Genomic DNA, 25,567 nt, shown 5'->3' on the forward strand with positions numbered 1-25,567 from the left:
AGTATGTTACAGGGGGGAGGAGAGTGGGGAAAGAGGTGGAGAATAACAGGAGTATGTTACAGGGGGGAGGAGAGTGGGGAAAGAGGTAGAGAATAACAGGAGTATGTTACAGGGGGGAGGAGAGTGGGGAAAGAGGTAGAGAATAACAGGAGTGTGTTACAGGGGGGAGGAGAGTGGGGAAAGAGGTAGAGAATAACAGGAGTATGTTACAGGGGGGAGGAGAGTGGGGAAAGAGGTGGAGAATAACAGGAGTATGTTACAGGGGGGAGGAGAGTGGGGAAAGAGGTAGAGAATAACAGGAGTATGTTACAGGGGGGAGGAGAGTGGGGAAAGAGGTGGAGAATAACAGGAGTATGTTACAGGGGGGAGGAGAGTGGGGAAAGAGGTGGAGAATAACAGGAGTATGTTACAGGGGGGAGGAGAGTGGGGAAAGAGGTAGAGAATAACAGGAGTATGTTACAGGGGGGAGGAGAGTGGGGAAAGAGGTAGAAAATAACAGGAGTATGTTACAGGGGGGGAGGAGAGTGGGGAAAGAGGTAGAGAATAACAGGAGTATGTTACAGGGGGGAGGAGAGTGGGGAAAGAGGTAGAGAATAACAGGAGTATGTTACAGGGGGGAGGAGAGTGGGGAAAGAGGTAGAGAATAACAGGAGTATGTTACAGGGGGGAGGAGAGTGGGGAAAGAGGTAGAGAATAACAGGAGTGTGTTACAGGGGGGAGGAGAGTGGGGAAAGAGGTAGAGAATAACAGGAGTATGTTACAGGGGGGAGGAGAGTGGGGAAAGAGGTGGAGAATAACAGGAGTATGTTACAGGGGGGAGGAGAGTGGGGAAAGAGGTGGAGAATAACAGGAGTATGTTACAGGGGGGAGGAGAGTGGGGAAAGAGGTGGAGAATAACAGGAGTGTGTTACAGGGGGGAGGAGAGTGGGGAAAGAGGTAGAGAATAACAGGAGTGTGTTACAGGGGGGAGGAGAGTGGGGAAAGAGGTAGAGAATAACAGGAGTATGTTACAGGGGGGAGGAGAGTGGGGAAAGAGGTGGAGAATAACAGGAGTATGTTACAGGGGGGAGGAGAGTGGGGAAAGAGGTAGAGAATAACAGGAGTATGTTACAGGGGGGAGGAGAGTGGGGAAAGAGGTGGAGAATAACAGGAGTATGTTACAGGGGGGAGGAGAGTGGGGAAAGAGGTGGAGAATAACAGGAGTATGTTACAGGGGGGAGGAGAGTGGGGAAAGAGGTAGAGAATAACAGGAGTATGTTACAGGGGGGAGGAGAGTGGGGAAAGAGGTAGAGAATAACAGGAGTATGTTACAGGGGGGAGGAGAGTGGGGAAAGAGGTAGAGAATAACAGGAGTATGTTACAGGGGGGAGGAGAGTGGGGAAAGAGGTAGAGAATAACAGGAGTATGTTACAGGGGGGGAGGAGAGTGGGGAAAGAGGTAGAGAATAACAGGAGTATGTTACAGGGGGGAGGAGAGTGGGGAAAGAGGTGGAGAATAACAGGAGTATGTTACAGGGGGGAGGAGAGTGGGGAAAGAGGTAGAGAATAACAGGAGTATGTTACAGGGGGGAGGAGAGTGGGGAAAGAGGTGGAGAATAACAGGAGTATGTTACAGGGGGGAGGAGAGTGGGGAAAGAGGTGGAGAATAACAGGAGTGTGTTACAGGGGGGGAGGAGAGTGGGGAAAGAGGTGGAGAATAACAGGAGTATGTTACAGGGGGGAGGAGAGTGGGGAAAGAGGTGGAGAATAACAGGAGTATGTTACAGGGGGGAGGAGAGTGGGGAAAGAGGTGGAGAATAACAGGAGTATGTTACAGGGGGGAGGAGAGTGGGGAAAGAGGTGGAGAATAACAGGAGTGTGTTACAGGGGGGGAGGAGAGTGGGGAAAGAGGTGGAGAATAACAGGAGTGTGTTACAGGGGGGGAGGAGAGTGGGGAAAGAGGTGGAGAATAACAGGAGTATGTTACAGGGGGGAGGAGAGTGGGGAAAGAGGTGGAGAATAACAGGAGTGTGTTACAGGGGGGGAGGAGAGTGGGGAAAGAGGTGGAGAATAACAGGAGTATGTTACAGGGGGGAGGAGAGTGGGGAAAGAGGTGGAGAATAACAGGAGTATGTTACAGGGGGGAGGAGAGTGGGGAAAGAGGTGGAGAATAACAGGAGTGTGTTACAGGGGGGGAGGAGAGTGGGGAAAGAGGTGGAGAATAACAGGAGTATGTTACAGGGGGGAGGAGAGTGGGGAAAGAGGTGGAGAATAACAGGAGTATGTTACAGGGGGGAGGAGAGTGGGGAAAGAGGTGGAGAATAACAGGAGTATGTTACAGGGGGGAGGAGAGTGGGGAAAGAGGTGGAGAATAACAGGAGTGTGTTACAGGGGGGGAGGAGAGTGGGGAAAGAGGTGGAGAATAACAGGAGTGTGTTACAGGGGGGGAGGAGAGTGGGGAAAGAGGTGGAGAATAACAGGAGTATGTTACAGGGGGGAGGAGAGTGGGGAAAGAGGTGGAGAATAACAGGAGTGTGTTACAGGGGGGGAGGAGAGTGGGGAAAGAGGTGGAGAATAACAGGAGTATGTTACAGGGGGGAGGAGAGTGGGGAAAGAGGTGGAGAATAACAGGAGTATGTTACAGGGGGGAGGAGAGTGGGGAAAGAGGTGGAGAATAACAGGAGTATGTTACAGGGGGGAGGAGAGTGGGGAAAGAGGTGGAGAATAACAGGAGTATGTTACAGGGGCGAGGAGAGTGGGGAAAGAGGTGGAGAATAACAGGAGTATGTTACAGGGGGAGGAGAGTGGGGAAAGAGGTGACAAGGGTTTAAAGGAGAACAGAAACAGTGAGTGGGGACAAAGGACAAAGAAAAAAACGGGGGAAAAAATCTGCAAAAAGGGGAAAACAAACTGACAGACAGGCTAGTAACCTCACAAAACAGCAAACAAGAAAACGTCTTAAAACATTTCTCTCATTTCTGCTCTTATTATTATAGCCAAGGGACCTTCCAAACCAGCCCTCACTGAAAGTCAGCCTGCCCTGGTTTAGAGGAGATGGGAGGGAGGGAGGGAGAGGAGATGGGAGGGAGGGAGGGAGAGGAGATGGGAGGGAGGGAGAGGAGATGGGAGGGAGGGAGAGGAGATGGGAGGGAGGGAGAGGAGATGGGAGGGAGGGAGGGAGAGGAGATGGGAGGGAGGGAGAGGAGATGGGAGGGAGGTGGTGGGGAGAAAGAGAAAGTAGGAGACAGATGAAGGAGAGGAGAAAAATGAGGGTGGAGACAGGAGAGATACTAGAAGGGCTAGGTAGAGGAGAGATCCTAGAGGGCTAGGTAGAGGAGAGATCCTAGAGGGCTAGGTAGAGGAGAGATCCTAGAAGGGCTAGGTAGAGGAGAGACACTAGAAGGGCTAGGTAGAGGAGAGATCCTAGAGGACTAGGTAGAGGAGAGACACTAGAAGGGCTAGATAGAGGAGAGATACTAGAAGGGCTAGGTAGAGGAGAGACACTAGAAGGGCTAGATAGAGGAGAGATACTAGAAGGGCTAGGTAGAGGAGAGATCCTAGAGGGCTAGGTAGAGGAGAGACACTAGAAGGGCTAGATAGAGGAGAGATACTAGAAGGGCTAGGTAGAGGAGAGACACTAGAAGGGCTAGATAGAGGAGAGATACTAGAAGGGCTAGGTAGAGGAGAGACACTAGAAGGGCTAGGTAGAGGAGAGATCCTAGAGGGCTAGGTAGAGGAGAGATCCTAGAGGGCTAGGTAGAGGAGAGATCCTAGAAGGGCTAGATAGAGGAGAGATCCTAGAAGGGCTAGATAGAGGAGAGATACTAGAGGGGCTAGATAGAGGAGAGATACTAGAAGGGCTAGGTAGAGGAGAGACACTAGAGGGGCTAGATAGAGGAGAGATACTAGAAGGGCTAGGTAGAGGAGAGATACTAGAAGGGCTAGGTAGAGGAGAGATACTAGAAGGGCTAGGTAGAGGAGAGATCCTAGAAGGGCTAGGTAGAGGAGAGATACTAGAAGGGCTAGGTAGAGGAGAGATACTAGAAGGGCTAGATAGAGGAGAGATACTAGAAGGGCTAGGTAGAGGAGAGACACTAGAAGGGCTAGATAGAGGAGAGACACTAGAAGGGCTAGGTAGAGGAGAGACACTAGAAGGGCTAGGTAGAGGAGAGATACTAGAAGGGCTAGGTAGAGGAGAGATACTAGAAGGGCTAGGTAGAGGAGAGATACTAGAAGGGCTAGGTAGAGGAGAGACACTAGAAGGGCTAGGTAGAGGAGAGACACTAGAAGGGCTAGGTAGAGGAGAGACACTAGAAGGGCTAGATAGAGGAGAGACACTAGAAGGGCTAGGTAGAGGAGAGACACTAGAAGGGCTAGGTAGAGGAGAGACACTAGAAGGGCTAGGTAGAGGAGAGACACTAGAAGGGCTAGGTAGAGGAGAGACACTAGAAGGGCTAGGTAGAGGAGAGACACTAGAAGGGCTAGGTAGAGGAGAGACACTAGAAGGGCTAGGTAGAGGAGAGATACTAGAAGGGCTAGGTAGAGGAGAGATACTAGAAGGGCTAGGTAGAGGAGAGATACTAGAAGGGCTAGGTAGAGGAGAGACACTAGAATGGCTAGATAGAGGAGAGACACTAGAAGGGCTAGGTAGAGGAGAGACACTAGAAGGGCTAGATAGAGGAGGGTGGGGACAGGAGAGATACTAGAAGGGCTAGGTAGAGGAGAGACACTAGAGGGGCTAAGTAGAGGAGAAACACTAGAAGGGCTAGGTAGAGGAGAGACACTAGAAGGGCTAGATAGAGGAGAGACACTAGAAGGGCTAGGTAGAGGAGAGATACTAGAAGGGCTAGGTAGAGGAGAGATACTAGAAGGGCTAGGTAGAGGAGAGACACTAGAAGGGCTAGGTAGAGGAGAGATACTAGAAGGGCTAGATAGAGGAGAGACACTAGAAGGGCTAGGTAGAGGAGAGACACTAGAAGGGCTAGATAGAGGAGAGACACTAGAAGGGCTAGGTAGAGGAGAGACACTAGAAGGGCTAGGTAGAGGAGAAACACTAGAAGGGCTAGGTAGAGGAGAGACACTAGAAGGGCTAGATAGAGGAGAGATACTAGATGGGCTAGGTAGAGGAGAGATACTAGAAGGGCTAGGTAGAGGAGGGTGGGGACAGGAGAGATACTAGAAGGGCTAGGTAGAGGAGAGATACTAGAAGGGCTAGGTAGAGGAGGGTGGGGGACAGAAGAGATACTAGAAGGGCAGAGACGGGTAGAGGAGGACGGAGAGGGGAGACAGGTAGAGAAGGAAGGAGAGGGGAGACAGGTAGAGGAGGATGAGAGAGAGATGAGAGAAGGATAGAGGGTAGAGGATGGCGAGAGGAGGACGGAGACAGAGGAGGATGGAAAGGGGAAGGGAACGAGAACTGGAAGATGAGTAGGAAAGTAGTGTGTGAGACCTCTAACCTTGAGGGTCTCAAGCTCCATCTCCAGCTGTTTAGAATAGACTTCGCTGTGGTCGCGCAGCTTTCGCTCCTTAGACGCCTCTGCCTTGGCATCCTCCAACTGGGCCTCCAACTAACAAACACACGCAGACAAAGCAGAGGTCAACAACACACACACTGAAGTTTCATATCCCTTTATCAGGATAGATTTACCCATACATATACACGTATGGGTAAATCTATCATCTATGAACATTTGAACATCTTGGCCATGTTCTGTTATAATCTCCACCCGGCACCGCCAGAAGAGGACTGGCCACCTCTCAGAGCCTGGTTCCTCTCTAGGTTTCTTTCCTAGGTGCTGGCCTTTCTAGGGAGTTTTTCCTAGCCAACGTGCTTCTACATCTACATTGCTTGCTGTTTGGGGTTTTAGGCTGGGTTTCTGTACAGCACTTTGTGACATCAGCTGATGTAAGAAGGACTTTATAAATAAAAACTTGATTGATTAATTCCCACTCTGAAACACAATTATTCATTAGCATGCATTGTGTCAATATGTGCATTACCATTATGCATACCAGTATTGCATATATGAATTAACAGTGAGGAGATAACATTGGCTTATCACCCTGCCATCATTGACCCCCTCTCTCTTCCTTTACTAGTCCCCATCCCTAGCCCCATGAACGTCAGCTGGGGTCACCAACAACCATCTGGATCCTGTTAGCGTTTAGCTTTGGGGTCACCAACAATCATCTGGACCCTGTTAGCGCTTAGCGTTTAGCTCTGGGGTCACCAACAAGCATCTGGACCCTGTTAGCGCTTAGCTCTGGGGTCACCAACAACCATCTGGACCCTGTTAGCGCTTTGCTCTGGGGTCACCAACAACCATCTGGAACCTGTTAGCGCTTAGCATTTAGCTGGGGTCGCCAACAACCATCTGGAACCTGTTAGCGCTTAGCATTTAGCTGGGGTCGCCAACAACCATCTGGAGCCTGTTAGCACTTAGCATTTAGCTCTGGGGAAGGATAGAGGAGGGTATGGGGTTGTAGGCCTGGGGTGCATCTCAATAGTCTCAAGTGGCCTCCATTCCTTGTTAAGATTAGAGCAGATGAGGGAGAGGAGACACTAAAGCAATATGGAGAATAGCTACTAGGAATTTGTGTTCAACTGCCTAGCGACAATGCAAACAGCACCAGACAGGCGAGGCCCTCAAGGGAATACTGGCATTCAAATTGAGAAATGAATGAATAGATAACAAGAGAAGTTGTTCTGTGCTTTCTGAATGACAGGAGAAGCCATAGCACCAGAAGTGGTTGTGTTGAGGTTGAAAGTCTGGAATTGTTATGCAAACATAGACACACTCATATAGGCAGACACACCGAAATGTAATAATACAGATATGGCCTCGTCACAGAAAGCTAAAGTAGCTAAACGTCGCTAACACACTGCCACTTTGTCTCCAGCTTTGACAGCTAACTTCATTCACGAGTGTTAGCAAGCTAAATGATAGCAAGTTGAGTGTTCCGCACAGCTGAGTGTTCCGCACAGCTGAGTGTTCCGCACAGCTGAGTGTTCCGCACAGCTGAGTGTTCCGCACAGCTGAGTGTTCCACACAGCTGAGTGTTCCACACAGCTGAGTGTTCCACACAGCTGAGTGTTCCACACAGCTGAGTGTTCTACACAGCTGAGTTATATACATCTGAGTTATATACAGCTGAGTATAACCAAGCAATGTGTTAGTTAGCTAAATATTAGCAAGCTAAGTGGTTAGTTAGCAAGCTAAATGCTAGCATGTTACGTGTTAGCATTAGCGAGCTACGCTCTGCTAGACAACTTTTACAACTCGCCTCCTTGCGGGCCTTCTCGGTCTTGCGGATGTCCTGACGCATGGCGTCCACCTTCTGCACAGCAGCGTCCATCTCCTCCTCCTTGTCGCGGAGCTGGCGTGAGAGGCGTTGCTTGGTGGAACGCAGCTCGGCCATGCGCTCGCTCAGCTCAGAGAACTCCTGTAGGGCCAGCTTCCTCTGGCTGTGGGCCTCCTTCAGCTCCTTGGTCTGGGACTTGAGGCGCTCCAGGGACTCCACCAGTTGCTGTTGGTGGTGAGGGGAGAGGGAAGGAGAGAGGGGATGAGGGAGGGGAGAGAGAGAGACAAAGAGAGGGGGCGAGGGAAGGGGGAGAGAGTAGATGAGGGAGGGAGGGGGGAGAGAGTAGATGAGGGAGGGGAGAGAGACAAAGAGAGGGGGCGAGGGAGGGGGGGTTAGATGAGGGAGGGGAGAGAGAGAGACAAAGAGAGGGGGCGAGGGAGGGGGGGAGAGTAGATGAGGGAGGGGAGAGAGAGACAAAGAGGGAGGGAGAGTAGAGGGAGGGGAGAGAGAGACAAAGAGAGGGGGCGAGGGAGGGGGGGGGGGTAGATGAGGGAGGGGAGAGAGACAAAGAGGGGGCGAGGGAGGGGGGGAGAGAGTAGATGAGGGAGGGGAGAGGAGAGAGAGACAAAGAGAGGGGGCGAGGGAGGGGGGGAGTAGATGAGGGAGGGAAGAGAGACAAAGAGAGGGGGCGAGGGAGGGGGGGAGAGAGTAGATGAGGGAGGGGAGAGGAGAGAGAGACAAAGAGAGGGGGCGAGGGAGGGGGGGAGTAGATGAGGGAGGGGAGAGAGACAAAGAGAGAAGGCGAGGGAGGGGGGGAGTAGATGAGGGAGGCGAGAGAGACAAAGAGAGGGGGCGAGGGAGGGGGGGGAGAGAGTAGATGAGGGAGGGGAGAGGAGAGAGAGACAAAGAGAGGGGGCGAGGGAGGGGGGGAGTAGATGAGGGAGGGGAGAGAGACAAAGAGAGGGGGCAAGGGAGGAGGGGGAGAGTAGATGAGGGAGGGGAGAGAGAGACAAAGAGAGGGGGCGAGGGAGGGGGGAGAGACAAAGAGAGGGGGCGAGGGAGGGGGGGGAGAGAGTAGATGAGGGAGGGGAGAGGAGAGAGAGACAAAGAGAGGGGCGAGGGAGGGGGGGAGAGATTAGATGAGGGAGGGGAGGGGAGAGAGAGACAAAGAGAGGGGGCGAGGGAGGGGGGGAGAGAGTAGATGAGGGAGGGGAGAGGAGAGAGGGGAGAGTGGATGAGGGAGGGGAGAGAGAGAGGGGGTAGGCGAGATAGGCGTGAGAAGAGAGAGAGGAGGAAGGGTGAGGGAGGGAGAGAGAGAGAGAGAAACAGCGAAATAAAAGAGAGCAGAGGAGGCATGGGGAGAGGGAAAGACAGAATGACAGGCGCGGAGATTAAATGAGAGGGAGAGAGAACGTGTGAGAGAGAAAGGAGGACAGCAAGAAAGAGACGAGGGGAGGGAGGAAGGAGACGAGGGGAGGGAGGAAGGAGACGAGGGGAGGGAGGAAGGAGGGGAGGGAGGAAGGAGGGGAGGGGAGGGAGGAAGGAGGGGAGGGAGGGAGGAAGGAGACGAGGGGAGGGAGGAAGGAGGAGACAAAGAAAATAAAACATTAGTAAACTACCAATTCTAATCTTGACTTCCACTATAAATGTACACACAGAAAATTAGCCACAATCAATTGTATCACACATAAAAAAAGAAGGAAATTCTACCCCTTTTAACATTAAATACATTATCTCCAGCACCACCCCAACGTGTGAAAGTTATGGGTTTCTATGGCCGTGTCCGAGAACATCCACCTTGATGCATTGTGGGTAAATGGTGACCGACTGACTGCTCTACAACTAATAATGAGCAGTTATTTATGACACAAGGTGATTTGTAGATCAGTCAAACAAGCCCTTTGTTGTGAAGTAAACAAGATACAAGACAAGTATTTCTGATGACATCATCTGGTGTGCGTCATGAAATTTGAGCAACTACGAGCAGGCAACGGTTTTGAATAGTCAACTAAACACAAACACTATCCCAGGGTAAAGGGAAGAGGGTCAAATAGTTTTGCTAATGGAATTAGTCAGAAATGTGGTGTTTCTGTCCAGAACCCTGACTCCACCTAATCCAAGACATGATGGAATTAATCACAAGGAAAAAGGTCCCAGTGTTTACACACTGTGGTGATCCAATGATCTGAGGATATTAGGTTAGGCTGTGTGTGTGTGTGTGTGTGTGTTTAAGCCTAATGCGTCATGAATGATAAAATGAGACCTGACACAGAGAGACGACCTCTATGCAGTGAATAGACAACGGTGAACTAACATTGGTCCTGGAGAGTAACAGTTTGCCCTGTGAATCATGTCAGCTCTAGTTATGCATTCACCTGACTGAATACACCCCTACGTCGTATTCACTAGACACCAAACAGAAGGAAGCGGACCAGAACGGGAAAGGACTGCCAGAACTTGTCCAATAACAAATGCTTGCTTTCATTTTCCTTTGCAAAATAGGGGGGTGGGGGTTTACCTTGTGAATATCCTCCTTCTCCTGTCTTAGGGCTTTAACCTGTTTGTCCAGGGCCTTCAGCTTGGAGGAGGAGCTCTCGTAGTCCTGGCGCAGAGTCACCGCCTCCTCTAGCTGGTGCTCCAGCCTATCAGAGTCTGAGTGGGGACGAGAAGGAGAGGGACTTCCTGGTTAGTGGGATGGTGAAAGGTACTTGTGCTGCGCTAGAACAGCCCCAAAAGTGCAAACTGTGTGTTCGACCAAGGCCTGGTTTAAATGATCTGTGTGTTCAACTCAAGCCTGGTTTAAATGATCTGTGTTCAACTCAGGCCTGGTTTAAATGATCTGTGTGTTCGACCCAGGCCTGGTTTAAATTATCCGTGTGTTTGAATCATACCTGGTTTAAATGCCCAGACAGTATTTGACCTGTGTGTTCAACTCAGGCCTGGAGTAAATGCCCAGACAGTGTTGGGTTGCCAGACGAGCAGACTAGTGGCACGTTGCCAGATTGGGTTGCACAGAGAGCACTGACCTGCCAGTTTCTTCTTGAGCCGGTCAATCTCCTCGTTGAGCTTCTTCATCTCCTTGTCCCGGCCCAGGGTGCTGGCCCCGCGGCCTGGCCCGTGGAGAGACTGCACTGCTTGAGTGGACTCTGGAGGGGCCAGAAGGGGCAACACACAGGTTAAAGGTCAGGGGTTATGTCCACATTTACACTCAGGGTCACAGAGGTTGTTTATGTGTCTCTTTGTCCTCTACCACCCCCTAGCTCACCCTGCAGCTTGCGGTTCAGCTCCTGCTTCTCCTGCTCCAGCCGGCGGATCCTCCTCTCAAAGGCTTCCACTTCCAGCCCCCCCTCCTGGTCCGGGGGAACCCCCTCTTCTCCTCCCCCATCCTGGGAGCTCCCATCGGACAGGCCGGCCCTGTTGACGCTGCCGCGGTCCGAGAAGCAGCTGTCCGTGGTGTAGGTGAAGCCTACGAAGGGCAGATGCTGGCCGGTGAAGCCGCTGTGTGTGACTGGAGGAGCGATGTCCTGTTGGGTGGGGGGGGGGGGGGTGAGAGAAAGACACACAGAGACAGAGAGAACGCCAAGACGGGGGCATCAGATTAGTTAGAGTGGAACAGCCAAACAGACCAAGAAAACAGCCAAGTAAAATGTGTACAACAGTAAACACCAGTTAGCTCTGGGCTGTTCAACTGAGGAACTGGATGGCCCAAACAATTAAGTATTTTATTCTTCCCTTCTAATCAGAGACTTACAACTTCAGGTGGAGTATCAGTTATATTGATTGGTCTATTACTATCTGTTAAAAAAGTAAAACCAGGTCGTGTTGGCCAGCTAGCTGTTTTCTAGTTAGCTATCTAGCTGATAGCTTTTTTTTTCTTTTAATTAATGCTTGCTAGCCAGCTGGTTTCCAGCTAACGTTAGCTAGCCGGCTGGTTTCCAGCTAACGTTAGCTAGCCGGCTGGTTTCCAGCTAACGTTAGCTAGCCAGCTGGTTTCCAGTTAACGTTAGCTAGCCAGCTGGTTTCCAGTTAACGTTAGCTAGCCAGCTGGTTTCCAGCTAACGTTAGCTAGCCGGCTGGTTTCCAGCTAACGTTAGCTAGCCGGCTGGTTTCCAGCTAACGTTAGCTAGCCGGCTGGTTTCCAGCTAACGTTAGCTAGCCGGCTGGTTTCCAGCTAACGCTAGCTAGCCAGCTGGTTTCCAGCTAACGTTAGCTAGCCAGCTGGTTTCCAGCTAACGTTAGCTAGCCAGCTGGTTTCCAGCTAACGTTAGCTAGCCAGCTGGTTTCCAGTTAACGTTAGCTAGTCAGCTCCTTTCCCCTAGTACACCCACCGGGTTTTTAAGAATATCGTCGTCCACGTCAAAGTTGGAGGTGTCAGAAGGGGAGCTGACGTCGGGGATGTAGGGCGCCTCAGTGGAGCGGATGTGTTCCCAGTCGATGCCGGCGAAGAAGGGGTGATCCTTGAAGTCGCCGATGCCATTCTGGCCAAGGCGACGCTCGCGGCCACAGATTAGGCGCGAGATCAGGTCCTTGGCGTCCTCCGACACGTCACAGATGTTTGAGGGGAACTGGAAACGCTCCTGTGAGAGAGAAGGGTGGAGAGAGGGAGGAGATTTTATTTTTTTAAGTACCTTTATTGGGTCATTAGCACACATTATACAAACATCACATTTCCCCCCTAACACACACACCAGCAGAATAATCAGGAAGCGGGGGATGAGAGAGAGAGCGAGAGACGGGAGCGAGAGGGCAAGAGCGAGACAGGAGCCAGAGAGAGACAGGGGTTTGACAGAGACGGGCTATTAAGAAGTAATAGATGAGAATGAGACAGAACGTGTTCGATAAGGCATGACAAGCACCAGTTTAGGTACTGACAGAGACTATGATGAAAATAGTTGTTAGAAAGTAGGCTAGTGTTTCAGGAACTAGACCCTTGAGAAGGAGCATTAACCTGGATAGCTTCAGGAAATAATCACACCGTGTAGGTGGCCAACTTGTTAATAAAACACCCCAGTACCTACACCACCAAACAATCACAAACTTTTGGAACAGGCAACACAAGTCTACCAGCGTTGTATTCGCAGCATGTTACAAATACAATTTAATTTGATTAGACTGAAGGGCATCAAATCATCAGACTTACACTACATACGCAAAAGTATGTGGACACCCCCTCAAATTAGGATTTGGCTATTTCAGCAACACGCGTTGCTGACAGGTGTATAAAAATCGGGCACTCAGCCATGCAATCTCCATAGACGAACATTGCCAGTAGAATGGCCTTACGGAAGAGCTCTGTGATTTTCAACGTGGCACCGTCATAGGATTCCACCTTTCTAACAAATCAGTTTGTCAAATTCCTGCCCTGCTAGAGCTGCCCCGGTCATCTGTAAGTGCTGTTACTATGAAGTGGAAACATCTAGGAGCAACAACAGCTCACTCGCAAAGTGGTAGGCCACACAAGCTCACAGAACGGGACCGCTGAGTGCTGAAGCTTATAGCGTGTAAAAAATAGTCTGTCCTCGGTTGCAACACTCAATGCCGAGTTCCAAACTGCCTCTGGAAGCAACGTCAGCACAATAATTGTTTGTCAGGAGCTTCATGAAAAGGGTTTCCATGGCCGAGCAGCTGCACACGAGCCTAAGTTCATCAATGCCAAGCGTTGGCTGGAGTGGTGTAAAGCTCGCCACCATTGGACTCTGGAGCAGTGGAAACGCGTTCTCTTGGAGTGATGAGTCACGCTTCCCCATCTGGCAGTCCGACGGACTAATCTAGGTTTGGCAGATGCCAGGAAAACGCTTTCTGTCCGAATGCATAGTGCCAACTGTAAAGTTTGGTGGAGGAGGAATAGTGGACTGGGGCTGTTTTTCATGGTTCAGGCTCCTTAGTTCCAGTGAAGGGAAACCTTAACGCTATGACATTCTAGACGATTCTGTGCTTCCAACTCTGCGACAACAGTTTGGGTAAGGCCCTTTCCTGTTTCAGCATGACATTGCCCACATCCACAAAGCGAGGTCCACACAGAACTGGTTTGTCGAGATCGGTGTGGAAGAATTTGACTGGCCTGCACAGAACCCTGACCTCAGCCCCATCGAACACCTTTGGGTTGAATTGTAACACTGACTGTGAGCCAGACCTAATCGCCCAACATCAGTGCCCGACCTCACGAATGCGGTTATGGCTGAATGGAAGCAAGTCCCTGCAGCAATTTTTATTTTATTTTATTTTTTAAAATGTAACCTTTATTTAACTAGACAAGTCAGTTAAAATAACAAGTTCTTAATTACAATGACGGCCTAGGAACAGTGGGTTAACTGCCTTGTTCAGGGGCAGAATGACAGATTTTTACCTTGTCCGCTCAGGGATTCGAACCTTTCGGGTACTGGCCCAACGCTCTAACCACTAGGCTACCTGCCGCCCCAATGTTACAACATCTAGTGGAAAGCCTTCCCAGAAAAGGGGAGCCTGTTATAGCAGAAAACAGGGGACCAACTCCATATTAATGCCCATGACATTGAAATGATATGTTCGACGAGAAGGTGTCCACATACTTTTGGTCATGTAGTGTACCTTGAAGTAAACAATCCAATAAACATTATCAACTATTTCAACCGATTAATAATCCAAAAGTTTGTTATATTTAATAAGTGTAGCATATAATTAACTGTGAAATACTGTACATTTGGACGTAAACAATCAATAAATCATGAAACAAAATCATGAATTATTAAAATGTTTGGAATATTTAGCACTTATTGCTGGCCCATGGATTTGGTATAGGCTAGCTCTTCTGGTCGTTTTGAGTCTGAATATCGTTGTCAGTTTGCAGAGGATTCCTTCTATTGACATGCATAATAGAATATATGCATATTGCTTGTTACCAAGGCAGTTTGGATACTGATGACACACAAGCTAAATTCCCTACATCTACATTGTTGCAAGCTAGGCACCCCTGGCTTTGTTCTGCCTCAGAGGTACACTACATGCTTGTCCCTACACCCGGACCTATGATCACATTTCCCTATCCATACCTGTGGCTAGTGGCGCTCTCCCAATTCTCTTGCATGACATCCTATCCTTGTTTGCTTTCCTTAATGACTACTGTTTTCATGAATGGACGCTAATTGAAATGGTAGACTTTTAAGACTCGTTTTCCACTTTCCCTCGCAACGTTGTCACCACAACCTAAAAACGTTCCACCTAAATGCCCACCGCTTTTCCTCAAGTTTACCTCGTGGTTCATGATCTTGCCGTAGGTTTCCACCAGGGACTCTGCATAGAAGGGCGTCTCCCCGTAGAGCATCTCGTACATACAGACCCCCAGGGACCACCAGTCACACTCTGGACCGTACTTCCCCATGCCGTCCTCCATGGCCTGCAGGATCTCAGGGGAAATGTAGTCCGGAGTGCCTACAGCCACAGATGACTGGACCTGGAAGAGTGAGGTTAGGAACTACAAATGAGAGGGTTGAAGTAAAGTGGACTCAGAGAAACATTTTACGTGGTGCATGTAAAAAAAAACGGTCCAAATCATATCGTATTTGTCACATGCGTGGTAAACAACAGGTGTAGACTAACAGTGAAATGCTTACTGACGGGTCCTTCCCAACAATGTAGAGAGAGAAAGAGAAATAGTAGAAAGTATATTTCTGTTTTGAAAATAATAACACAAGGAAAACATAGAAAAATAATAACTGACATAAGGTGTGTGTGTGTGTTTTCATAATGAGAGTATTAACTTATTAAAAAAACGATTGAGTTTGTTTGAGTCTTTGCTCTAGCCTGTATAGTGTCAGATGGGCGGGTTTGGAGTTGAGATAATTTTTTTGGTCCATTAAGCCAGGCAAACTCAAATCAAGCACAGATTAAGTATTTGAACTGATTTTAAATAATATTTGAACCCGGGTCTGGGCTATAGGGAATCTTGCTATACTCCCCCTTAGGCCTTCTATCACATCATCAAATTCTAACGGTTGGGCTACACATTTGACTAAAACCCTGAACACACAAACCCTAATACATCTGACAAATCACCTTGAACCTCAGGTCAATTTCTGTCTCAGACAAAAACTGTAATTTTCTTTCACACAAACAGCTGAGTAGTACAAAGGGGCTCTGTGGTAGAATCTCGATGAAAAACAAATGAAAACTTTGCACGAGAGCAGAAAAAAAGAGTTGAGCCATAAAGTTATTTCATAAAACAGTGTGAAACCTCTATTAATTCACACTATAAAAACCATTAGGATCCACGAGAGCCCTTGAATAAGTCCCAAATGGCACACTATTCTCTTGACCAGGGCTGCCCAACCCTCTTCCTGGAGATCTACTGTCCTGTAGGTTTTCAGTCCAACCCTCTTCCTGGAGATCTACTGTCCTGTAGGTTCAGTCCAACCCTCTTCCTGGAGATCTACTGTCCTGTAGGTTCAGTCCAACCCTCTTCCTGGAGATCTACTGTCCTGTAGGTTTTCAGTCCAACCCTCTTCCTGGAGATCTACTGTCCTGTAGGTTTTCAGTCCAACCCTCTTTCTGGAGATCTACTGTCCTGTAGGTTTTCAGTCCAACCCTCTTCCTGGAGATCTACTGTCCTGTAGGTTCAGTCCAACCCTCTTCCTGGAGATCTACTGTCCTGTAGGTTCAGTCCAACCCTCTTCCTGGAGATCTACTGTCCTGTAGGTTCAGTCCAACCCTCTTCCTGGAGATCTACTGTCCTGTAGGTTTTCAGTCCAACCCTCTTCCTGGAGATCTACTGTCCTGTAGGTTTTCAGTCCAACCCTCTTTCTGGAGATCTACTGTCCTGTAGGTTTTCAGTCCAACCCTCTTCCTGGAGATCTACTGTCCTGTAGGTTCAGTCCAACCCTCTTCCTGGAGATCTACTGTCCTGTAGGTTCAGTCCAACCCTCTTCCTGGAGATCTACTGTCCTGTAGGTTCAGTCCAACCCTAATTTAGCATATCGGATTCAGCTAGTTAAGATCTTGTTGAGCAGCTAATTAGTAGCATCAGGTGCGTTAAATTAGGGTTGGACTGAAAACCCAGAGGACAGTAGATCTACGGGAAAAGGGTTGGGCTACCCTGCTCTATAGATAGGGCTCTGGTCAAAAGTAGTGCACAACGTTACCCATAGGGCAATGGACAAAAGTAGTGTACTATGGGTAATGTAGTGTACTACTTTTGACCAGAGCCCTATGGGTAACATAGTGCACTGGTCAAAAGTAGTGCACTACTTTACCCATAGGGCTCTGGTCAAAAGTAGCGAACTATGGGTAACGTAGCGCACTGTAGCAAATGGGCTGTAAATCCCAAATGTCACCCTTTATTTACATTTTACACCCTCTGAATTCCAAGGGCATATCATGTCGTTGACTTTCTTTTTCACTTACAGTAGTGCAATAAGGATGGGGGTACATTTTAGCTATGTTTTTAAGACGGAGCTGGAGTAAAACAGATTAAGCCTACCACTTGGCTCCTTTGAGATGATAAGTTGGTTTTTAATTCATGCTGTAAGATCAAAAAGTGGAACAAGTCAATGGGTGTGAATACATTCTGAAGGCACTGTAGGTAAAAACCACTTTTGGCGAAACAGTGATCGGCAGATATAGGCTTGTACCATGTTGATAGATTATTCTAAATATTATTGTAATAGTAGGCCTACCTGCAAAATAACCTCATATTTCATGGGGTTACTGACCACCATTGAATTAATAACAAGAAGTATTGATTATTTGGCCTTAGGGAGAAGCAAAAATAGCCATGGGAAGGGGTGCTGCAGATGCAAATGTATATAATTACTCCTATCTGTAGATAAATACATTAAATCATTGAAATAGACCAGGAATAATGACGACCAATAGCTTATTTTTTAAATATATATTTTTTTAAATGCTGTGGGTTGTGTTTTATCACGACTAGTGCATGTAGGACTACAGTTGAGGAGCCAATTGGGCAGCAGGCCTGGTAAATATCAAACCCCTGATTGCTGAGTCGTGTCTGTCAGTGAACAGCAGGCAGCAGCTATAGGGCCTTTCGCAATATTTCAAAATACTATTGCTGGAAAAACAGTTTGAAAAGCAAATGGCTAGTCTAATCTGTCGGTGTCAGTGTAGCCTGTAATTTTGGTAATTTGTGTGGTATAAAATAATACACATTTTGAAAAGGACATTTTTCTCAGAACCACAAATAAGATGATAGAAACATGCAACACTACTATACAGGTGTTTTTTCCCGCACAAAATAATATTTGTGGCGTGTCTGGGGTGTGGGGCGTGTCTGGGGCGTGGTGTGTGGGGTCTTGTGTGGGTCTGGGGCGTGTGGGTTCTTGGGTGGGTGTGGGTTTGGTGCGTGGGGGGTCTGGGGTGTGGTGGGTCTGGTGCGTGGTGGGTCTGGGGTGTGGGGTCTGGGGTCTGTGTTGCTCACCGTGCCGTCCTGCATCATTTTCAGGCAGGAGCCAAAGTCGGCCAGACGGATATGACCCTTCATGTCTAACAGCACGTTGTCTGGTTTGATATCTCTGGAGGGAGAGAGAGACAGAGCGAGCGAGACAGAGCGAGCGAGACAGAGCGAGCGAGACAGAGCGAGCGAGACAGAGCGAGCGAGACAGAGCGAGCGAGACAGAGCGAGCGAGACAGAGCGAGCGAGACAGAGCGAGCGAGACAGAGCGAGCGAGACAGAGCGAGCGAGACAGAGCGAGCGAGACAGAGCGAGCGAGACAGAGCGAGCGAGCCAGAGAGAGAGAGAGAGCGAGCCAGAGAGAGAGAGCGAGCGAGCCAGAGACAGAGAGCGAGCGAGCCAGAGAGAGAGAGAGAGCGAGCCAGAGAGCGAGCGAGCGAGCCAGAGAGAGAGAGCGAGCCAGAGAGAGAGAGCGAGCCAGAGACAGAGAGAGAGAGAGAGCCAGAGAGAGAGAGCGAGCGAGACAGAGAGCGAGCGAGCGAGACAGAGAGAGAGAGCGAGCGAGACAGAGAGAGAGCGAGCGAGACAGAGAGAGAGCGAGCGAGACAGAGAGAGAGACAGAGAGCGAGCGAGACAGAGAGCGAGCGAGCGAGACAGAGAGCGAGCGAGCGAGACAGAGAGCGAGCGAGCGAGACAGAGAGCGAGCGAGCGAGACAGAGAGCGAGCGAGCGAGACAGAGAGCGAGCGAGCGAGACAGAGAGCGAGCGAGCGAGACAGAGAGAGAGAGCGAGCGAGACAGAGAGAGAGACAGAGAGAGAGACAGAGAGAGAGACAGAGAGAGAGACAGAGAGAGAGAGCGAGCGAGCGAGACAGAGAGCGAGCGAGCGAGACAGAGAGCGAGCGAGCGAGACAGAGAGCGAGCGAGCGAGACAGAGAGCGAGCGAGACAGAGAGCGAGCGAGACAGAGCGAGCGAGACAGAGCGAGCGAGACAGAGCGAGCGAGACAGAGCGAGCGAGACAGAGCGAGCGAGACAGAGCGAGCGAGACAGAGCGAGCGAGACAGAGCGAGCGAGACAGAGCGAGCGAGACAGAGCGAGCGAGACAGAGCGAGAGAGACAGAGCGAGAGAGAGAGAGCGAGAGAGAGAGAGCGAGCCAGAGAGAGAGAGCGAGCCAGAGACAGAGAGCGAGCGAGCCAGAGAGAGAGAGCAAGCGAGCCAGAGAGCGAGCGAGCCAGAGAGAGAGAGCGAGCCAGAGAGAGAGAGCGAGCCAGAGAGAGAGAGCGAGCCAGAGAGAGAGAGAGAGAGAGCCAGAGAGAGAGAGAGAGAGAGCCAGAGACAGAGAGAGAGAGAGCCAGAGACAGAGAGAGAGCCAGAGACAGAGAGAGAGAGCGAGCCAGAGAGCGAGCCAGAGAGCGAGAGCCAGAGAGACAGAGAGAGAGCGAGCGAGCGAGACAGAGAGAGAGCGAGCGAGCGAGACAGAGAGAGCGAGCGAGACAGACAGAGAGAGCGAGCGAGACAGAGAGAGCGAGCGAGCGAGCCAGAGAGAGCGAGCGAGACACAGAGAGCGAGCGAGCGAGACAGAGCGAGCGAGCGAGACAGAGAGAGCGAGCGAGACAGAGAGAGCGAGCGAGACAGAGAGAGCGAGCGAGCGAGACAGAGAGAGCGAGCGAGCGAGACAGAGAGAGCGAGCGAGCGAGACAGAGAGAGCGAGCGAGCGAGACAGAGAGAGCGAGCGAGCGAGACAGAGAGAGCGAGCGAGCGAGACAGAGAGAGCGAGCGAGCGAGACAGAGAGAGCGAGCGAGACAGAGAGTTAGCGAGCGACGGAGAGAGCGAGCGCGCGCGAGACGGAGAGCGAGAGCGAGCGCGAGACGGAGAGAGATAGCGAGCGCGAGACGGAGAGAGAGAGCGAGCGCGAGACGGAGAGAGAGAGCGAGCGCGAGACGGAGAGAGAGAGCGAGCGCGAGACGGAGAGAGAGAGCGAGCGCGAGACGGAGAGAGAGAGCGAGCGCGAGACGGAGAGAGAGAGCGAGCGCGAGACGGAGAGAGAGAGCGAGCGCGAGACGGAGAGAGAGAGCGAGCGCGAGACGGAGAGAGAGAGAGCGAGCGCGAGACGGAGAGAGAGCGAGCGAGAGACAGAGAGAGAGAGAGCGAGCGCGAGACAGAGAGAGAGAGCGAGCGCGAGACGGAGAGAGAGAGAGCGAGCGCGAGACGGAGAGAGAGAGCGAGCGCGAGACGGAGAGAGAGAGCGAGCGCGAGACGGAGAGAGAGAGAGCGAGCGCGAGACGGAGAGAGAGAGAGCGAGCGCGAGACGGAGAGAGAGAGAGCGAGCGCGAGACGGAGAGAGAGCGAGCGCGAGACGGAGAGAGAGAGAGCGAGCGCGAGACGGAGAGAGAGAGAGAGAGCGAGCGAGCGCGAGAAGGAGAGAGAGAGAGAGAGCGAGCGCGAGACGGAGAGAGAGAGAGAGCGAGCGCGAGACGGAGAGAGAGAGAGAGCGAGACGGAGAGAGAGAGAGCGAGACGGAGAGAGAGAGAGCGCGAGACGGAGAGAGAGAGCGAGCGCGAGACGGAGAGAGAGAGCGAGCGCGAGACGGAGAGAGAGAGCGAGCGCGAGACGGAGAGAGAGAGCGAGCGCGAGACGGAGAGAGAGAGCGAGCGCGAGACGGAGAGAGAGAGAGAGAGCGAGCGCGAGACGGAGAGAGAGAGAGAGAGAGAGAGCGAGCGCGAGACGGAGAGAGAGAGAGAGAGAGAGAGCGAGCGCGAGACGGAGAGAGAGAGAGAGAGAGAGCGAGACGGAGAGAGAGAGAGAGAGAGAGCGAGCGCGAGACGGAGAGAGAGAGCGAGCGCGAGACGGAGAGAGAGAGAGAGCGAGCGAGACAGAGAGAGAGAGCGAGCGAGACAGAGAGAGAGAGCGAGCGAGACAGAGAGAGAGAGCGAGCGAGACAGAGAGAGAGAGAGCGAGACAGAGCGAGCGAGACAGAGCGGGCGAGACAGAGAGCGGGCGAGACAGAGAGCGGGCGAGACAGAGAGCGGGCGAGACAGAGAGCGGGCGAGACAGAGAGCGGGCGAGACAGAGAGCGGGCGAGACAGAGAGCGGGCGAGACAGAGAGCGGGCGAGACAGAGAGCGGGCGAGACAGAGAGCGGGCGAGACAGAGAGCGGGCGAGACAGAGAGCGGGCGAGACAGAGAGCGGGCGAGACAGAGAGCGGGCGAGACAGAGAGCGGGCGAGACAGAGAGCGGGCGAGACAGAGAGCGGGCGAGACAGAGAGCGGGCGAGACAGACCGTCAGAGAGGCAGGCGGACAGAGAGGCAGGCGGACAGAGAGAGAGAGCGAGCGAGACACAGACAGACAGAGAGACAGAAACGGGTTAGGATAAGGTAAGTGTATAAAACCAACCTCTCCACCAATATAAAGCAATGTTTATCACTATGTGACATTGTATCGGATTCACTCTGAGACAATGTACGGTTCAATAACACATACACATATTTCCCTCCACTCCTTCCCCCTTAACATTTCTCTCCCGGGTGGTTCTCTGAGCTGAACAGCTTGTCATTGTTCATTCACCCTCCCTCTCCTTTCCCTCTCTCCCGATCCCCCTCTCCTCACGCTCCCTGGCTTGACACAGGCCACACACACTGTGCCCTCTGTTGTACTAACCCTGGCACCACACTGGACACGGAGTAAACACCTAAACAGAAACACACCCAGCCCAACGCAAAGTATCAGGCCACACACACACACACACACGTGTGCGCAACAGTGTCATTTAAAATATCACAACCACACACAGAACTTTTCATTCATACGTCTCTCTCTCATACAGGAGACCCACACACACACACACACACACACACACACACACACACACACCCCTTTGTTTATACATTTCTCTTTACACACTCACTCACACAAACCGAAGCATACACAAACTCCCAACCACTAGAGTGAGATGTGTTTGTCAATCAGCGCACTAAACCAATCTACCAAGGCTCCCCTATTCAGACTAGAATTCTCATCCATCCTTACTCCTTTCTTACCTTCATTGGTTCCTTCCTTGATTAATTCACCAATCAGCTATCTCTGAGACAGCAATAGGATGGAAACCATCCAAACATATACAGATCAGTGTTGACTTCAAGGAAGGAAGTAAAGGAAGATAGAAAGCTGTATTCAAAACATTGGAACAGGGCCGCAAGGCTGTTTTGATATATAGACTTGTCTCTCTGTTTTGTTAGGCACTGGGCTTGAGTACAACCAGACTATAAACACTGTCAGTGTGTGTGTTTGTGTGTCAGAGTACGTGTGTCTCAGAGAGAAAGTAGGCTTCCCGACTCTTTCGTTCTGTTGCTCCGTCTCTCTAGTTCACACTCCATCTCTCTCATCAATTCTCTTCTATCCCACCCTCCATCCATCTCTCTCTCAGTTGATTCATCTCGTCTCTCTCCCTCAGTCTCCCCACTATTTCGCTACAGTGCATCCCAGAAGGCCCTGTTCCATTTCAGCTCCTAGCCCCTTCCCTAGCCCCCTGTCCAGTGTTCCCAAATCTGAAAGGATGCCATAAGATAGGGTGTTCACCCCCTGCTGTACAATGTGGAGAAAAACAGGACAATTCAAGAAGGTGCTCCGAAATGAAGGCAAAACATAATGAATCATTAGATTGTTCTCTACGATATTATAACCCTAATATACTTCTACTTGACAATGTTGATGAAATTAAATCGTATATTTGCTGTGACAGTCGCTGACAGACTTTCAGCCACAGTGTTGCCCATTACACCTGATACATCCCATTCAGATGGGGTAGGCACTGAGGGAAAGGAACTGAGGGAAAGGAACTGTAGGTCAAAATGGTACCAGACTCTTCCGTCCTCTGGCTGCGGTCCAATTCTTTCTCTGTTCCATTCCTTCCAAAGCATTAGATTGCTGTAAGCATGGGGGCTTAGAGGGAGTGTCCACCACATTCATCAAATAAGTCCTTCCTTTCCCTATTAAATCCACGAGGGGGAGGGAACAAGTGAACACTTCAGGGAGAAGGGTACTAGAGAATGGGAGAGCAGTCCTGGTCTGTGGCTAGAGCAGACAGGAAACAGGCAGGATTGCTGGCCAGGACTCCGTTTCCCAGGGGGCATTGCTGCCAGGAAGAGGCCCCTCCATATCCCACATCCACACAAGGCTGGCTGGTCAGTCATCTGGGTACAGGGTCAGTGACGTGGGGAGAGACTCCCTAACACACACACACACACACACACACACACACAAAGCCTGCCAACCTTGAATAATTTTTATGAGTATCACTTCAGCACGGCGACAGCACCCACACTACCCAAATCATATGCAAATGCAAATGTTTTAGGCTAATAACAATGTTGGTAGAAGACTGGCTCAGTATTATCGGTAGGTTACAGACGTATGCATACTTGGTCATTTCCTGCTCCTCAGTAGATAACTACAAATACATTTACACTGAACAGAATATATTAAACGACATGGAAAGTGTCGGTCCCATGTTTCATGAGCTGAAATAAATATTTAGCTCAAATGTTGTTGCACAAATGTGCTTACATCTCTGTTAGTAGCATTTTATCCTTTGTTACGCTAATCCATCCATCTAACAGGTGTGGCATATCAAAAGGCTTGATCCTTTTCTGACGGTGGTGTTGATGTAGGCCTAAGGTTGAGGGGGGTTGGGGTCAGGATGCCCCTCAGGATGCTCAGGAGCATTTAGAAATTTGGACATTTCCTGAAACCTAGAGCCATAAATTATATCTAGCAACGTGGTGAAAAATTAAAGTATTGGGTTTGATCCTAAATCAAATGGAGGTGGGCTCAATTACATTTTTCTAGAACATGCAACTACTGTCAAAGGACAACAGGGCTCTAAAAGACATCAGTCATTTCAGGTGACAGAGATAGAAAGAGGGAAAATATAAATATGCAACAACTTGGGCGGGTTGCCGACGCGACCAGGGCGGGTTGCCGGCGCGACCAGGGCGGGTTGCCGGCGCGACCAGGACGGGTTGCCGACGCGACCAGGGCGGGTTGCCGGCGCGACCAGGACGGGTTGCCGACGCGACCAGGACGGGTTGCCGACGCGACCAGGACGGGTTGCCGACGCGACCAGGACGGGTTGCCGACGCGACCAGGACGGGTTGCCGACGCGACCAGGACGGGTTGCCGACGCGACCAGGACGGGTTGCCGACGCGACCAGGACGGGTTGCCGACGCGACGAGGATGGGTTGCTAACGCGACGAGGATGGGTTGCTAATAGGACTAGGATGGGATGCCTATGACTTCTGGACAACGAAAGAAAGTTGAAAACCAGTAGAACATTAGAGAAAGACCAACTTTTTGGGGGTTTGCTAGCTTAGCTGCTGTTAGCTGCTGCTCCTCCCTCTCTCACCGGTCCCTGCCAAACCTCTCCACACACCTACCTACCTCTCCACACACACACTCACACACACACACACCTACCTCTCTCCACACACACACACCTACCTCTCTCCACACACACCTACCTCTCTCCACACACACACCTACCTCTCTCCACACACACACCTACCTCTCTCCACACACACACACACACACCTACCTCTCTCCACACACACACACACACACCTACCTCTCTCCACACACACACACACACACCTACCTCTCTCCACACACACACACACCTACCTCTCCACACACACACACACACCTACCTCTCTCCACACACACACCTACCCGCCTACCTCTCTCCACACACACACCTACCCGCATACCTCTCTCCACACACACACCTATCCGCCTACCTCTCTCCACACACACACCCGCCTACCTACCTCTCTCCACACACACAACCGCCTACCTACCTACCTCTCTCCACACACCTATCCGCCTACCTCTCTCCACACACACACCTACCTCTCTCCACACACACACCTACCCGCCTACCTCTCTCCACACACACACCTACCCGCCTACCTCTCTCCACACACACACACCTACCTACCTACCTACCTACCTACATCTCCACACACACACCTACCTACCTCTCCACACACACACACACACACACACACCTACCTACCTCTCTCCACACACACACCTACCAACCTCTCTCCACACACACACCTACCTACCTACCTACCTACCTCTCTCCACACACACACCTACCTACCTCTCTCCACACACAAACCTACCTACCTACCTACCTACCTCTCTCCACACACACACACCTACCTATCTCTCTCCACACACACCTACCTACCTCTCCACACACACACCTACCTACCTACCTACCTCTCTCCACACACCTATCCGCCTACCTCTCTCCACACACACACCTACCTACCTACCTACCTCTCTCCACACACACACCCGCCTACCTACCTACCTCTCTCCACACACCTATCCGCCTACCTCTCTCCACACACACACCTACCTCTCTCCACACACACACCTACCCGCCTACCTCTCTCCACACACACACACCTACCCGCCTACCTCTCTCCACACACACACACCTACCCGCCTACCTCTCCACACACACACACCTACCCGCCTACCTCTCTCCACACACACACACCTACCCGCCTACCTCTCTCCACACACACACACCTACCCGCCTACCTCTCTCCACACACACACACCTACCCGCCTACCTCTCTCCACACACACACACCTACCCGCCTACCTCTCTCCACACACACACCCCTACCCGCCTACCTCTCTCCACACACACACCCGCCTACCTACCTCTCTCCACACACACACCCGCCTACCTACCTCTCTCCACACACACACCCGCCTACCTACCTCTCTCCACACACACACCCGCCTACCTACCTCTCTCCACACACACACCCGCCTACCTACCTCTCTCCACACACACACCCGCCTACCTACCTCTCTCCACACACAC

General features: G+C 51.1%; 1 protein-coding gene across 4 annotated transcripts in view; it reads right to left on the reverse strand.

Moving 5' to 3' along the window:
* Positions 1–25,567, reverse strand: part of cdc42bpb (CDC42 binding protein kinase beta (DMPK-like)) — a 117,487-nt gene that overhangs the window by 36,281 nt on the left and 55,639 nt on the right. For all 4 annotated transcript variants that reach the window (XM_036984689.2, XM_036984686.2, XM_036984687.2 and 1 more), the window contains exons 6-13: positions 17,689–17,782; positions 14,509–14,709; positions 11,609–11,857; positions 10,546–10,804; positions 10,307–10,426; positions 9,799–9,932; positions 7,263–7,505; positions 5,435–5,545 (exon numbers count right to left, since the gene is read on the reverse strand). In XM_036984689.2, coding sequence (XP_036840584.1) covers positions 5,435–5,545; positions 7,263–7,505; positions 9,799–9,932; positions 10,307–10,426; positions 10,546–10,804; positions 11,609–11,857; positions 14,509–14,709; positions 17,689–17,782 — 1,411 coding nt within the window. The remainder of the gene's footprint in view (positions 1–5,434; positions 5,546–7,262; positions 7,506–9,798; positions 9,933–10,306; positions 10,427–10,545; positions 10,805–11,608; positions 11,858–14,508; positions 14,710–17,688; positions 17,783–25,567) is intronic.

This window comes from Oncorhynchus mykiss, chromosome 8, assembly GCF_057628025.1.
Source record: "Oncorhynchus mykiss isolate SJ-2025 chromosome 8, ASM5762802v1, whole genome shotgun sequence".
Classification (NCBI taxonomy): domain Eukaryota; kingdom Metazoa; phylum Chordata; class Actinopteri; order Salmoniformes; family Salmonidae; genus Oncorhynchus; species Oncorhynchus mykiss.